Raw genomic sequence first — 17,075 nt, forward strand, 5'->3', positions numbered from 1 at the left:
TTGTGGATCAATTGTCCTTTTCCTCCTTCTTCCATCAGATGGCTGAGGATCTGGATCTTAAATTGAACTCTGGTTCTAAGTACTCTAAGGAGTATTTAAAGGAAATGAGTATGCCTCGGCCTCCTGCGGAGTCTCTCAAACTCCCTCTTAACAGGCTTCTTTCTCAAACTTTCAAATGAAACCTGGAGACTCCTTATGCCATTCCTTCTGTTCAGGCAAGTTGGAATCGAGGTATAGAACTGTACATTGCAAGGGCTTTGAGAACTCCCAACTATCTCATCAGCCCCTTCTTGTGGAATCTTCTTTGAAGAGGAGTCATCCTTCCAGGGTCTATACTACCGTACCTCCTGGCAGAGACGGCAGAGCTATGGATAAGTTTGGCCGTCTTTAAATTATAAGTTTTACTACTTATTTCAAGTATTTTATTGATATACTCCCTGGCTTCTCTAAAGACCTTGGTCAACACAGTTGGTTAGCACAACTCAGGTTACACCTTCTTCAGTCATCTTTCCTCGAGGGTCACTGCTTTCTCAGTATTGATGCACCGCCTGGCCTGGCTTTGCACCATTGATATGGATCCCAACATTCAGGATCGTCTGGCCAATATTCCTTGTGAAGGCAATGACTTCTTTGATGAATCGACAGAGGCTGCCACCAAGAATTTGTCTGAGCATGAGAAATCTTTTGCTTCCATCGTCAGACTGAAGCCTAAGCCATCTCCTTCCAAGCTTTCTCGACCTCTTCTATCCTATCAGAGGCGTTATCCTCCGAGGGCAGCTCCTTACACTCAAGCACCTCCCAAGAAACCACAACAGCAGAAGCAACAAACCTCAGCCTTCTGCTATACCTAAGACTTCTCAGCCTTTTTGATTGTCTCAAGCAGAGCATAACCTCCATTGTTCTGCCTCTGTCCTCTCCTCTTCCCATAGTAGGTTGTCTCCATAATTTTTACCATCGATGGGAGACCATTACATCCGACCTCTGGGTACTGTCAAAAATCAAGGAAGGATACTCTCTTCGTCTCACTCAGATTCCACCAGAGCTTCCTCCAAGAGAGTATCCTTCCAATCCATCCCAGACTGCCCTTTTTCTTCAAGAAGCTCAAGCTCTGCTTCGTCTCCGTGCCATCGAGGAAGATCCCTTGGAACAGCAGAGCAGGGGGTTTTACTCCTGTTACTTCCTAGTTCCGAAGAAGACGGGCGATCTGCGGCCCAAACTGGATCTCAGGGCTCTCAACAAATTTTGGTCAAAAATTTTGCATGCTGTCCATGGCATCCCTTTATCCCCTTATCCCCTTCTAGATCAGAACGATTGGTTATGTTCTCTAGATCTCAAGGAGGCTTACACTCATATCCCCATTCATCCGGCCTCCCTTCAGTACCTCAGATTATCCCAGGACAAGCAGGCAGCATATTCTCAACAGTGGGTGACACCACCGACGGATCCCTGCAGCGGACAGCCTCAAAAGCAAACTTGCTTGAAGATCTTTGTAAGAGCTTCCGAGTGCTGCACTGTGCATGCGCGAGTGCCTTCCCGCCCAAGTTAGAGCATGCATCTCTTGTGAGGTACCTCAGTTCAACGTTTTCTGCGGAGCCGAGAAGTTTTCTTTTCAGCTCTGCAGCCTTCATTGCCTTCTCTCACCACAGTTTTTTATTATTTTTATTATTAAGTCGCTGTGCTCGTGTTTCTCTTTGGTTTCTTTTGGAAAACCCCCCCAAAAAACCCCTTTTATTTCTGTTTCTTGTTTTTTATTCCGGTCAGCGGCCTTTTGGCCTAGGCCTGGCCACTCACCTCGTTCGATACGTTGGACTTTGTTTTTTCTATGTCCCAACCTCTTACTGGGTTCAAAAAGTGTAGCCAGTGCAACAAGACCATTTCAATCACCGATCCCCCATAGTTGGTGTATTGCTTGTTTGGGTCCTGAACATTGCCTCGATGCTTGTTGCGCTTTGCTATCCTTCAACCTCGAGCCTTTCGTCGACGCCGTGCCAAGCTTCTCCAACTTTTTGGCACTATGGACCAACTGCCTGAGAAGGTCTTGGTTTCGGGGATGGCCTCGACATCTAAGCCCTCGACCTCGATGCCAGCTTCTGCCTCCACCAAGGCCTCGACATCTTCGGTTTCAAAGGTCTCGACGGCAGCTCCTCTTAAGTCATCCTCGGTGGGTAAGTCTCCTGTCTCTCCTTCAGGTACTTCTAAGAAGTCGCCAGAGTCTCAGGCATCCCAGGCCGTATCTACTGTCCTGCCCACCTCTTCTAGACCTCCAGCTAAGCGTGCCTCCAAGCATCGGGAATACTCATCCTCGAGGTCCGCCCTCCTTGGAGCGCACTGCTGCACCTTCGAGACCTGATCCCTTTGTTTCGGTGCCTATGTTCGAGGACATGTTTAAAGCCATTCTGACCACTCAAAATTTCCTCGATCATGGCTCAACTCCTTCCGTCCTTGACCCTGCTTCCTATGAGCCAGCCTGAGCAGCACCTCGAGGCAAGCCTCAGAAGTCTCGCCGGTTCTCATCCAGTGACTCTTCACTCACTCCTCGGACACAATCTCATCCACCTCGACCGAAGCATCGCTCGAGGCATTCGAGGCATCTCGCTTCCAAGCTTCCTCAGGAGACATCTACAACAGAAACCCTCGCCTTTTGTGGATACTGAGACTTCTATGCCTCGTTTATCCAAGGCTACTGAGACTTCTTCCAAATCTAAACTTAAGTCTCGCAAAGCTATTACACTGGCTGCTTCTCCTCGAAGTCCATCGAGGTTGAAGACTCCTCCATCGAGACCGCCTCTGAGGGAGCCTTCTCCTCCTGCCTCGACCCAATCTATTCCTCGAACTCCGGGGACTTCACCATCAAGGGTTTTGAAGCGCAAACACTCACTGACTCCTCCTCACACAGGTAGTGCAGCTTCCTCAATCATTGTGCGCCTGGACTCGGAGCCTCTGTCTTTGTATTCCAGAGAGGCTTCTCCTTCCTACTCAGTAGTTCCTCTGTCTCGCACTCCTTCTCCTAAAGGTGCCTCGACCTCGAAGTCTGTCTCTTTTGCCAGGTTCGTTTTCGACATGGGAAAAGCTCTTTAACTGGATCTCTTCAACTGGACAAGTTTGGCTGCAGATTATACCAGAATTCCACGATGGCTAATAGAATTCTCAATTACAACTACATTTTCATGGCTTATTTTAATCATTTCCTCAAATTGATGCCTAAATTCTACCCGGCTCTTGAGGAACAAAGTCTTCCAGAATTCAAACAGATCATCAGAACTTTGTCTCAACTTCGACTCTTCATGCTTCAAGCCACATACGATGCTTGTGAGCTCTCTTCTAGAGTTTCTGCCTTTGCAGTAGCCATGTGCTGTCTTGCCTGGCTCCGCATTGTTGATATGGATCCCAATCTGCAGGACCGTCTAGCAAACTTGCCTTGCCAGGGAAATGAACTCTTTGATGACTCTATTGAAGCTGCTACAAAGCGCCTCTCTGAACATGAGCGCTCTTTTGCTTCCTTGATTCGGCCAAAGTCTAAGACTCCTGCACGGCCATACAAGCAACCACCACGTTGTTATCCCCAAGAAACAACACCAGCTTTCTCCAGGTCTCCGCCTAGAAGGCCTCCACAGCAACAACAACAGCAGAAGGCTCAAGACTCCTGCTGCAACTAAACCTGCTCAGTCTTTTTAACATTCCCAGTCTGAGCATACAAACTTCCCTGTATCAAAATTCTCTTCTGCCCATAGGAGGTCGTCTTCACCAATTTTATCACCAGTGGGAGATGATCACCTCAAATCTTTGGGTTCTCACCATCCTTTGGGAGGGATACTCACTTCACTTTCTTCAGGTACCTCCAGATCGCCCTCCAAGAGAGTGTCCTTCCAATTCGTCACAACTTCCCCTTCTTTAGGAAGCTCAGGCTCTTCTTCGCCTTCAAGCTATCGAGGAGGTTCCTCTGAACCAACGGGACATGGCCTTTTATTCCTGTTATTTTCTAGTCCCAAAGAAGATGGGGGATTTGCGACCCATTCTGGACCTCAGAGCCCTCAACAAATTTCTAGTCAAAGAGAAGTTTCGGATGCTTTCTTTATCAACCTTATATTCCCTGATGGATCAGGGAGATTGGCTATGCTCTCTGGATCTCAAAGAGGCTTACACTCATATCCCGATTCATCCAGCCTTTCGCAAATATCTTCGATTCCAGGTGGGGAATCTTCATCTACAATACAGAGTCCTTCCTTTTGGACTCGCCTCATCCCCCAGAGTCTTCACAAAATGTCTGGTGGTGGTGGCTGCAGCCCTCCGTGCCCAGGATCTTCAAGTTTTTCCATACCTGGACGACTGGCTCATCAAGGCCCCCTCTCAACAAGGGATTATTGCAGCGACCCAACAGACTATTATGTTCTTCCAATGTCTGGGGTTCGAAGTCAACTTTCCAAATTCCCAGTTGACCCCATCTCAGTCTCTTCAGTTCATTGGGGCCACTCTGGTCACTGTCCAACTCAGAGCGTTTCTACCTCCACCACGTCGGGATACCCTTATCCGCCTTTGCCATCAAGTGTCTCATCTCACATCAATTTCAGCAAGACAAATGATGGTTCTGCTCGGTCACATGGCTTCTACAGTTCACGTGATACCTTTTGCCAGACTTCACCTTCGCATACATCAGTGGACCCTGGCATCTCAGTGGCAACAAGCTACCGATCCACTTTCTCAACAAATTACAGTAACTCCTTTGTTGAAGCAGTCTCTTCACTGGTAGATGCTCTCTTCCAATCTTTCCAGAGGTTTGCTGTTCCACACTCTCCCTCATCAGAAGGTTCTCACAACAGACTCGTCAACCTACGCATGGGGAGCCCATCTAGACGGTCTCCGTACCCAAGGTCATTGGTCTCCTGCGGACCGTCTTTGTCACATCAATCTGTTGGAACTCAGAGCGATCTTCAGTGCTCTCAAAGCTTTTCAACACCTTCACGACCAGGTAGTCCTTGTCAGGACGGACAACCAAGTTGCCATGTACTATGTCAACAAACAGGGAGGTACGGGATCTCACTTCCTTTGTCAAGAAGCTCTGAAGCTGTGGGATTGGGCAGTCCATCACAACATCTTTCTCATAGATGTCTACATTCAAGGTCAGCACAACTGTCTGGCGAACAAATTGAGTCGTCTTCTGCAACCACACAAATGGACACTCAATTCCTCGCCTCTACGTCAGGTGTTTGCTCGCTGGGAGACTCCTCAAATAGACCTTTTTGCCTTCCCCCTCAACAACAAGCTTCCTCAGTTCTGCTCTCGAATATACTCTCCCCAGCGTCTCGAGGCAGATGCTTTCCTCCTGGATTGGACGGGTCAGTTTCTCTATTCCTTCCCTCCATTCCCTCAGATTCTTAAGACTCTTTTCAAACTCAAGACAGAACATGCCACCATGATTCTGATAGCTCCTCGGTGGCCCAGACAACTGTGGTACTTCAACTCAGCATCAGGGAGCCTCAGCTTCTACCAGTTTTTCCCTCTCTGCTTACTCAGAGTCAAGGGTCCTTCCTACATCCCAACCTGCAGTCTACACTTAACAGCTTGATACCTTTCATCCTAACAGACTCTACAGTTCTCTCAGTCTGTACAGGATATTTTTGTAGCTTCCAGAAAGCCGTCCACTAGGCAGTGTTATGGCCAGAAATGGACTAGATTTTCCACTTGGTGTTCCACTCGCAATATAGAGCCAATGTCTACCTCCTAGGCTTCTGTTTTAGATTATTTACTTCACTTATCACAATCTGGACTCCAGTCTACATCTATCCGAGTCCATCTCAGCGCGATTGCTGCTTTTCATCAGCCTCTTGATGGGAAACCTCTGTCTGCACATCCTGTGGTTTCCTGCTTTATGAAAGGACTTTTTAATATTCATCCACCACTCAAACCACCTCCAGTGGTCTGGGATCTCAATGTTGTCTTGGCTCAATTGATGAAGCCTCCATTTGAACCAATTGATAAGGCTCATCTCAAGTACCTTACTTGGAAAGTAGTTTTTCTGATTGCACTCACGTCTGCTCGAAGAGTCAGTGAGTTACAAGCTTTGGTTGTGGATCTACCTTTCACAGTTTTCCACCATGACAAAGTGGTCCTCCGTACTCATCCCAAATTCTTACCTAAAGTTGTATCAGAATTTCACATAAATCAATCTACTGTTCTTCCAGTATTTTTTCCAAAGCCTTATTCTCATCCTGGAGAAGTGGCTCTCCATACTTTGGACTGCAAGCGGGCCTTAGCTTTCTACTTGCAACGCACTCAACCTCACTGAACAGCCCCACAACTTTTCATCTCCTTCGATCCAAATAAGATGGGGCATCCTGTCTCAAAGCAAACCATCTCTAACTGGATGGCTGCTTGCATCTCTTTCTGCTATGCTCAGGCTGGTCTCCCTCTGCAGGGTTGAGTCACGGGCCACAAAATTAGAGCAATGGCGGCGTCTGTAGCTTTCCTCAGATCAACTCCTATTGAGGAAATCTGCAAGGCTGCCACTTGATCCTCTGTTCATACATTCACCTCTCATTATTGTCTGGATACTTTCTCCAGAAGGGATGGCCATTTTGGCCATTCTGTTTTGCAACATCTCTTTTCTTAACTTGCCAACTCTCCCTCCATCCTATTATGCTTAGTTTGGAGGTCACCAACTGTTGAGAATATGCTGCCTGCTTGTCCTGGGATAACGCACAGTTCCTTACCGTAACAGTTGTTATCCAGGGACAGTAGGCAGATATTCTCACAACCCACCCTACTCCTCTGGTTGGCTTCTTAGCTAGGTATCTGAACTGAGGTACCTCACAGGAGACGCGCGCCCTAACTCGGGCGGGAATGCACTCGTGCATGTGCAGTGCAGCACTTGGAAGCTCTTACAAAGATCTTCAAGCAAGTCTGCTTTTGAGGCTGTCCGTTGCGGGGCTCCGTCGGTGACATCGCCCACTGTTGAGAATATCTGCCTGTTGTCCCTGGATAACAACTGTTACGATAAGTAACTATGCTTTTCGGGTGGGGAATATGCATTTTTAGTACAGAGTGCTACCCTTTGGCCTAACATTATCTCCAAGAGTATTCACCAGGTGCCTAGTGGTGGTGGCAGCAGCTCTGCGGAACCATGGTTTTCAGGTGTTTCCCTACTTAGACGACTGGCTCATCAAAGATTCAACATCTCAGGGGGTTATTGTAGCGACTCAACGGACTACGTGGTTCGTATAAAGCTTGGGATTCAAAATCAACTTTCTGAAATCCAACCTGCAGCCCTCTCAGAATCTACAGTTCATCGGAGCTGTTCTGAATACTATTCAACTTGGAGCATTCCTTCCTCAACAACGTCTGGATGCTGTTCTTCAGCTCTCTCACAAGGTGTCTTCCCGCTCTTCACTCTTAGCGAGACACATGATTTTACTACTAGGTCACATGGCCTCCAAGTTTCAAGTTTATTAGATGACTTGATTAACCGCTTAATCCAATTTTCTAAGCGGTGTACACTTAAAATTTACATATGTTAGGGAACAAAACAGTCCATACAATTAATAAAATTATTATGATAAAAATTAACATTGCTAAACAATAGGTAAGGAGGGATGAAATACAATTCGTAAAGAAAAGAAGAGACATCAAGGGAAAATACAAAAGGGAAATAAGACATACAGGGGGAATAAAATAAACCAAAACAGTAAGATAAAAGATTAACTTGCGAATGCATCTTTAAAAAGAAATGTTTTCAACTCATTTTTAAATTTCGCAAACTCCTTCTCCTCCCGTAAAAACATAGGGAGGGCGTTCCAAGTCTGCGGTGCTGTACAAGAAAAGATAAATTGTCTCCTTGTATTAATAATTTTTAGTGAGGGAATGGATAAAAGATTTTGTTCGCTAGATCGTAATATTCTCTTTGCAGAATAAGGGATAAGTAATCTAAATAGAAATGCTGGGGTCTTATTATATAAAGTTTTAAAAATAACTGTACATAATTTATGAGTAATTCTATATATGACTGGAAGCCAATGAGCCTTTTTGAGGAGTGGTGTTACATGATCAAACTTTTTGGATTTAGTTATCAATTTAATTGATGCATTTTGAATAATTTGTAATCGTTTTATCTCTTGTAAAGCAATTCCTTTAAAAAGGGAATTGCAATAGTCGATTTTAGACATCACCAGAGAATGAATCAGTATATTAAGTGCTTTAGGACAGAGAAACATGACCACAGTTCATGTGACTCCTTTTGCCAGACTTCACCTAAGAATTCCTCAGTTGACCCTGGCATCTCAATGGACGCAGGCTTGTGAACCACTCTCGACACATTACAGTCACTCTATCTCCACTGGTGGATGCTCTCTTCCAATCTCTCCAGAGGTTTGCTGTTTCAGATGCCCCTTCATCAGAAAGTCCTCATGACAGATTAATTGACGTATGCTTGGGGACTCACCTCTACGGTCTCCGTACTCAAGGCCATTGGTCCAGTACGGATCGTCAGTGTCATATCAATCTGTTGGAACTCAGAGTGATCTTCAATGCTCTCAAGGCTTTTCAACACCTTATTCACAACCAAGTAGTCCTTATTTGGACGGACAACCAAGTCGCCATATATTATGTCAACAAACAGGGAGGAATAGGATCTCTCTCTCTTTTCCAGAAGCTCTGAAGGTTTGGGACTGGGCAATCCTCCACAACACCTTCTTGAAAGCTGTCTACATCCAAGAGGCGAAAAACTGTTTGCGGACAAATTAGTCGTCTTCTGCAACCTCACGAATGGACACTCAATTCCTCGCCTCTTCATCACATTTTTTCTCAGTGGGGAACACCTCAGATAGACCTCTTTGCATTTCCCCACAACCACAAACTGCCTCAGTTTTGCTCCAGGATATATTCTTCTCATCGCCTTGAGGCAGATGCTTTTCTATTGGAATGGACGAATCTCTTCCTGTATGCATTTCCTCCATTCCCTTTTATCCTTAAGACTCCTGTCAAGTTGAAGAACGATCATGCTACTATGATTCTGATAGCTCCTTGGTGGCCGAGACAACCTTGGTAATAATAATAATAATAATTTATTGTTTATATACCGCCAAAGTCAAAGTAATTCGAGGTGGTTTACAATAAGAAGAGCTGGACATTCAACGAAAAGAACAATGAAGTCTTTGAGTACATGAATATTTGTAGGGAGGAGGGGAGACAGAGTAAAGTCACATTGAAGAGGCTGCTTACAATAAGAAGGGCTGGAAATTCAGCGGAAGAAAGCAATGAAGTCTTTGAGTACATGAAAATTGGTAGGGGGAAGGGAGGCAGAATAAGGTCACATTGTTGGGGAATCTAGTATAAGTAAGTGGGATGCAGGGAAAGGCTTTAGGAATTCTTGGTCACAAATCGGTTAAACAGATTGGTTTTAACTAGTTTTAACTCCCTTCTACTTCAACTCAGCAACAGGGAGCCAGTTTTTCCGTCTCTGCTTACACAATCAAGGGTCTCTACTTCATCCCAACCTGCAGCCTCTACACCTGACAGCTTGGTACCTCTCAATATAATCCTCTTCAGTTTTCTCAACCTCTATGAGACATTTTAGAGGCTTCCAGAAAGCCTGCCACTAGACAATGCAATCACCAAAAATGGACTAGATTTTCTATGTTGTGCATTTCTCATGACAAGGAGCCTCAAGATTCCTCCTTATCTTCTGTTCTGGATTATCTTTTGCACTTATGTACCTCTAGCCTCAAATCTACATCTATCCGAATCCCTCTCTGTGCAATTGCTGCTTTCCATCAGCCTATTGAAGGGTAATCCCACTCTGCTCAACTGGTGGTTTCCAAATTTACGAAAGGACTTTTCAATGTCAAACCTCCTCTCTAACCGCCTCCAGTGGTTTGGGATCTCAATGTTGTTCTTGCTCAGTTAATGAAGCCTCCATTTGAACCAGTGTGTACGGCTCATCTGAAATATCTCACTTGGAAAGTGGTCTTTCTCATCTGATCAAAGAGTCATTGAGCTGCAAGCTTTAGTTGCTGATCCACCTTTCGCAGTTTTCCATCATGACAAGGTGGTCCTCTGTAGTCATCCTAAATTCTTACCTACAAGTGGTTTAAGAATTTCATCTCAACCAATCTATTGTACTTCCAGTGTTTTTTCCAAGGCCTCATTCTCATCCTGGAGAATTAGCTCTTCATACTCTAGACCACAGGTGTCAAAGTCGGTCCTCGAGGGCCAGAATCCAGTCGGGTTTTCAGGATTTCCCCAATGAATCTGCATGAGATCTATTTGCATGCACTGCTTTCAATGCATATTCATTGGGAAAATCCAGAAAACCCGACTGGATTCCGGCCCTCGAGGAGGGACTTTGACACCCCTGCTCTAGACTGTAAATGTGCTTTGGCCTTCTAATTAGAATGCACCAAGCCACACAGATCTGCTCCTCAACTTTTATATATCATTTGATCTGAACAAGTTGGGGCATCCAATCTCCAAGCGTACCATCTCCAACTGGATAGCTGCTTGTATCTTGTTCTGCTATGCCAAGGCTGGACTGCATCTACAGAGTCGAGTCACAGCCCACAAAGTCAGAGCCATGGCGGCTTCAGTAGCTTTCCTCAGATCCACTCCTATTGAGGAAATTTGCAAAGCTGCCACCTGGTCCTCGGTTCATACTTCCACTTCTCATTATTGTCTGGATGGTTTCTCCAGACGGGATGGCCATTTTGGCCAGAGAGTATTATAAAATGTATTCTCCTAAGTTGCCAGCACTCCCACCATCTCATTCTGGTTAGCTTGGAGGTCACCCATATCTTAGAATAGGCTGTCTGCTTGTCCTGGGATAAAGCACAGTTACTTACCATAACAGTTGTTATCCAGGAACAGCAGTCAGCTATTCTCACAACCCACCCACCTCCCCTGGTTGGCTTCTCTGCTAGCTATCTGAACTGAGGAGACTCGCCCTGTGCTAGGCGGGAAGGCACTTGCGCATGCGCGGTGCGGCAGACTTTTCAGAGTTTCTGCAAGCAAGTCTGCTTGCGAGGCTGTCCACAACCGGGCTCCTTGGATGATGTCACCCATATGTGAGAATAGCTGCCTGTTGTCTCTGGATAACAACTGTTACGGTAAGTAACTGTGCTTTCCTGCCACTCCAAGCTGCTCCATGATCTGGAGGCTAATGCTGAAGAGGGATCAGCAGTTCCTCATGTATGGAATGGATTATTTAGTAGATGTTCTTTATATTTTCAGAATATTGTGCAATGTTTTGGATTATGATGTCTCTTTCTGAATAATGCTGTTGTTTTGACAGTAGGCGGGGACTCTTCCTCAAAGACGACACTTAGCAAATTACCTTTCAAAAAACAATTGCTCTTTGGAAAAGGTGTAGATGACCTCATTGCAAGTGGGCAGGATCACAAAACAAATTCTTTATATGACAGCAGACTGACACCTAAGAGGTCAGTTTGTGGTACTTTTTGCAGATCTAGTTATTTTTGCCAGTACTTGGGGAAACAGTGTTCCAGAGATCATCTCAAGGAGTGAGACAGAGATTTGAAGGTGTCGGGTGCCCTCATTCATCAGGATCTTGCCCTACTCTCGCTCCTAAGAAGCAGTTATGATGCCAGGTCAGCAGCTGGATCTCCAAAAATGGATGAGAGATTAACGGTCTATTGGAAGGCATGGACAGAGATCACTGCAGACTCTGCTGGGTATTTGGAGATAATTGGGGGTATAAGCTCAAATTCTTTTGTCCCCTTCCAGACCTCTTGTGGATTCTTCAGCAGTGAATCCAGAAAAGGCCATCAAAGTTCTAGTGACGGTGCAGAGGCTGCTAGATCTAGCGGCCATAGAACCCGTAGCAGATGAAGAATCAGGCTTAGACAGATACTCCATATACTTTAAAGTGCCCAAAAGAGACTTAGAAGAATGGAGGATAATTCTGGATCTCAAATTGGTTAATGCAGCCCTCAAAATACTCTGCTTCTGCATGGAGACAGTGCAGTTGGTTATTGCTTCTAAGGCACCAAGGAAATTTCTCACCTCATTGGATTTGACAAGCCTATCTGTATGTTACCATCTTTCCGTAGCATAGGAGGTTCTTACAGTTCCATGTTCTGGAGCAGCACTTCTAGTTATATCTCTGCCATTTGATCTGGTCATGCACCTTCACTAAGGTAATGGTGATAGCAGCAGGACAATTGGTTGAGAAGGGCGTTGTCTGAAACTGAAGGAAGGACAGCAGTACAGTGGGTGTTCAGCTTCTGCAAGACCTGAGCAGGGTGGTCAACTTTCAGAAAAATCATCTGGAGCCAACACATTGCCTGGAGTATATGGCATCCTGTTTGACGCAAAGGAAAACTAAGTTTTTCTGTCAGAGGCCCACAGAATGCAACTCATGCAGCAGATCACTTAGTTTTAAGAACAGTTGACCCTGACAACTTGTCATTAGCTGCAGGTGCTGGGGTCAATGGTAGTGACTATGGATGCGATCCCCTGGGCAAGAGCACTCCTGCAACTTCTCCAGAACACACTTCTTTTCTACTTGGGCTCACAAAGGGATGTGTTGCAGATGTAGGACCTTGACAGCAGAGGTGTGACAGTTTAAACTAGTGGCTGGAGCCTCAGTCATTGATCTGAGGTGTGCCACTCAGCATCTCATGGGTGATCCTGACTACAGATTCAAGCTTCTATAGTTGGGGAGCGCATTATAAGGGGTGTTTAGTGCAGGGATGCTGGTCCCCCTCACAGAAGAACCAGTTGATGTTAACCGGTTGGAACTGAGCCATACGCCTAGCGCTGCAAGTATTCTGATGTGAATCCAGTTCAAAGCCATGCAAATTTTTAGACAATGCAATGGCAGTAGCTTAAGTCAACCAATGGGAGCACAAAGAGTTCTGCTCTATGCCTGGAAGCTCAACTTCTGTTCCAGTGGGTTGAAATCCATCTAATGGCCCTCTCAGTGGTGCATATAACAAGAGAGGACCATATGCAAGCGGATTTCCTTGGTCAAACCCTAGATCCCAGAGAATGGGCTTTCTCTTCAGAAACATTCCATAGCATTGTGAGTCGGTTGGGGGGGGGGGGGGGGTGACTGATGTTTGATTTAATGACATCAGTGGACAAGAAAGCAGCACAGTTCTTCAGCTGAAGATACATGCCAGGAAGTGACAGCATGGAGGCCCTGGTACAACTATGGCCATAGGAGGGGCTCCTTTATGTCTGTCTTCCATGACCTATGATAGGCAGAGTCCTGTGAAGAATAAGGTTATACTCGGGACTGAGTCTGCTAGTTGTGTCAGACTGGCCGAGGCATCTATGATATGCAAATCTTGTTCATCTGCAGAAGGACTGGAGTCTCAGGCTGTTGTGCTACCTGGGACTACTTGCAAAGGGCCCAATCACCTTGGAGGATCCAGACTGCTTTTGGGCTTATGGAATGGCTCTTGGGGCACGCAGCCTTAGCATGAAAAAGCTATTCAGATTTGGTGTTTGTCCATTTTCTTATAGTCCAAGAAAGCTGCCTATGCGAAAGCCTGGAAGTGTTTCCAGCTCTGCTGCGCACAGAAGAGCGAGGTCTCACTTTTGGCTCCAATTTCATTGATTCTAGCATTCTTGCAGAGGGGACTTGAAAAAGGTCTGACTCCCTTGAAGTTCAAATAGCAGGTTTTTCATGCTTCAGATCTCATACAAGAAATTCTAGGCTTAGCACCCAGATGTGGACAGGTTTCTGAAGGGGGCTTTCTGTTTGCGTCTTCTAATATGATACCCTTTAATCTGGTCTTGCGCTTGCGAGAGCTACATATGTGCTCTTGGATAAGGCATCATTGGTGGACTTTGCGATTAAAACGGCGTTGGTTTTTTTTGTGGTGGACACCTTAAATCGATGGGCATTAGAACTGCAGGCTCTCATGTAAGAACCCTTTCTCAGAATATCAGTCTGGAGTGATTATGCATACTGTACCATCTTTATTTGCTGAAAGTGTTTTCCAGTTTTCATGTCGACCAAGAATTATGGCTTTTTCCCTTCACATCCTCTGGTTCCAAGGAGAACAACAAAGTTCTGAAACTGCTGGATGTTCACAGAGTGCTGCTTTATTATCTGGAGGTGACGAATGAGTTTTGGCTGTCAGATCTTTTTTTGCTAGCAGATGTGGCCTGTAAGGGTTGACCAACTTCTAAAGCAACAATTTCTAGATGGATGTATGACCATTTCTTCAGTCTATTTCAGGAGCAGAAAGCAACCTCTAGTATTCTTAGGCGTATTCCATTAGGGGAGTAGCATCTTCATGGGTGGAGGCTATAGCAGTTTCTTCTGAAGAGATTTTTAGTGGCGACGTGGTCCTTTTTCCATACTTCACAAAATTTTACAGAGTGGACGTGGTGGCCTAATTGGACTCTGAATTCAGATAATTCATACTTTTCAGCAGGCTTGTCTGTCCTGCTAGATTCCAGAGATTGTTTTGTTATGTCTATAGAGTTATGGAATAATATACCTATTGCACTAGAAGGAAAGATTAGGTACTTGGTAATCTTCTTTCTAGTAAATAGGCATATAATTCCTGAAGGTCGCCCTGTCAGTTGTTAGTTAGCTTGCTTACTACCTCAGACAAGCTGGGAAGTCTGGATTGTGGTTTTTCCCCCCCCCCCTTTTATCTAGCAGTGATAAGGATTGATGATGACGCAGCTATTTCAGTGCATTCAAGGAGTGTTCTTCAGAACTCTGACTGTTAGTGAAGGTTGTACTTGGGTAGGTGGTTAGCTTGTTCCACCTCATTATGTTTAACCATGATATGTTTCAATGATTCATGTTCTAAGTATTATGTATTATATGATTGGAGCAGAATAGACTTGTTTCTCGGGGAGTATCCCTTTACCCCTCCCTCTTTTGTTTCCTTTCTAGGACTGACCATCTGCTTTGGTACGAACTGAGGAGATAAGACAGCCCAGAGTGATAGGAGGCAGAGCAAAGAAAATGCTAATGAGGTAGGAAGGGATTGACTACCCTAGTGATCAGGAATGATATGCCTATTTGCTAGAAAGATTACTGAGGTAAGTGCCTAATCTCTCCCACATATTCGGAGAGAGATACCACATGCATATAAGGAAAACAGAAAAATATTTAAAAAATCGATAAAAACAGGCACAGCAGAACACAATGCAGATGAAAATACAGATGAGTCTGAAAGAGTACTCATGGTGAGACATATGCATATTCTTATGCATGCATATTCAGAGGGGTTAGAAATAATTCCACGAACTATGCTCTGTTTATGTTAACTGCATCTTATGAAGTAAGATAAATGAAGATGGAATTTTTTTTCTTTTGTAAATAGTTTTCTTAGTATCCTGAATAAATGCAATTAAATTATTTACGGAATTTTGATTTACACTTTTATTGCTGATTTTAAAATACAATATTAAATCAAGAAAATGCCATTTTTCCTTCCAAAACAGGAAAAGGACTAAATGATATGGATTTTTTCTTTTCTTATAGTTTAAAAGTAAACTAAATCCTGGAACAGTTATTCACATTTCGGAATTGCCGGATGATGGCTACACAGATCAAGATATAATAAAAATTGTTCAGCCATTTGGCAAAGTTAGTGACATTCTGATCATTCGTTCAAAAAATGAGGTAAGTGTTGAGGGGAAAAGGGAGGAAGGATTTTGTGCTGCTAGTTTTATAGCAGGATATATTTATATTTTTATAACTCGGCAAAGTTTGTGACACTTTAAGATGTTCTTACTGTGATCCTTTCTTAAATTTTAAATGCATACGTGGGATTAGACTTTCCTATATTTTCAGTAAATAGTTGAAATTTGTAATGTGTGCTTTATACCAGCTTCTTTTAGATGAGATGCTTCCTCCATTATTTCTGAGTTCTATGGGCTAGTAATGAGAGCTACTTGACTTCAGAGCAGAACTTTTTACACTTTTTTCCATCATGTGCTCACATTGGCATAGAGTATAAATTTACTTTGATGGATTGGTGTATCCTGATAGTTTGTACTGCAAACATGAACCATATCCCTAAGCAAAGGTTGCATAAGAATATAAGCAATGCCTTCTCTGGGTCAGACCTGAGGTCCATCGTGCCCAGCAGTCTGCTTATGTGGCGGCCCAATAGGTTCAGGACCTGTGCAGTAATCCTCTATCTATACCCCTCTATCCCCTTTTCCAACAGGATATTGTCCAATCCTTTCTTGAACCCCAGTACTGTACTCTGCCCTATTACGCCCTCTGGAAGTGCATTCCAGGTGTCCACCACACGTTGAGTGAAGAAAAACTTCCTAGCATTCGTTTTGAATCTGTCCCCTTTCAACTTTTCTTCTTAAAATCTGTTGCAGAGCTCAACTTTTTCTGGATATGCTATGGGGTTTCTCATCTAGATGTGACACACAGCTCCAGCTTGACCGTATCTCTGGCTGTGGAGTGCAACTTCACCCAGCAGTATGGCTTCACTTCATCACTGGATATAGAGCACAGTGCCTCCTAACCATTCGGCATAGCTTCTTCTCTGAATGTAGAACATAGTTATACCTAGCAGTGCTGCATGGCTCTTATCTATAGGGGTAGAGTACAACTTCACCTGGCTATTCAGTATAGCTCCAACTCTAGATATAGAGCATGACCCCCTTAGCTATTCTGCATGGATTCACCTTAGGTATGTAGGGAGTGGCTCTTCTGCATGAATCCTTTTGGGGTGGAATGCGGCTCTACTTGGCTGTTCAGCATGGTTCCCTCTGTATGTTGGGCACAGCTCCTCATGCCTTTTTGTCTTGGCTCCACTTGGCTGTTCAGCATGGTTCCCTCTGTATGTTGGGCACAGCTCCTCATGCCTTTTTGTCTTGGCTCCATCTCTAGATGTAGAGCGTGGTTCCACCTGCCTATTCAATATTCCCTTTATGGATGTAGAACCATGTCTCTTAACTACCAGTTTGGCTCAGTTCCATCTCTAGATGTAGAGCATGGCTCCATCTCTGCATGTTGAGCGCAGCTCCATCACTGGATGTAGAATATGGATCCATTTGTCAGTGGCTCTACTGCTGCTTGCCATACGCTGCTCCATCGTTGTTGTACATTAATTCGTCACTCGAGGCTGTGTGCA

General features: G+C 44.7%; 1 protein-coding gene across 4 annotated transcripts in view; it reads left to right on the forward strand.

The window, feature by feature from the left end:
- ZNF638 (zinc finger protein 638) overlaps window positions 1-17,075 on the forward strand; it is a 570,425-nt gene that overhangs the window by 239,178 nt on the left and 314,172 nt on the right. For all 4 annotated transcript variants that reach the window (XM_033953374.1, XM_033953362.1, XM_033953382.1 and 1 more), the window contains exon 7: window positions 15,461-15,601. In XM_033953374.1, the coding sequence (XP_033809265.1) occupies window positions 15,461-15,601 (141 nt within the window). The remainder of the gene's footprint in view (window positions 1-15,460; window positions 15,602-17,075) is intronic.

This window comes from Geotrypetes seraphini, chromosome 1, assembly GCF_902459505.1.
Source record: "Geotrypetes seraphini chromosome 1, aGeoSer1.1, whole genome shotgun sequence".
Lineage (NCBI taxonomy): Eukaryota > Metazoa > Chordata > Amphibia > Gymnophiona > Dermophiidae > Geotrypetes > Geotrypetes seraphini.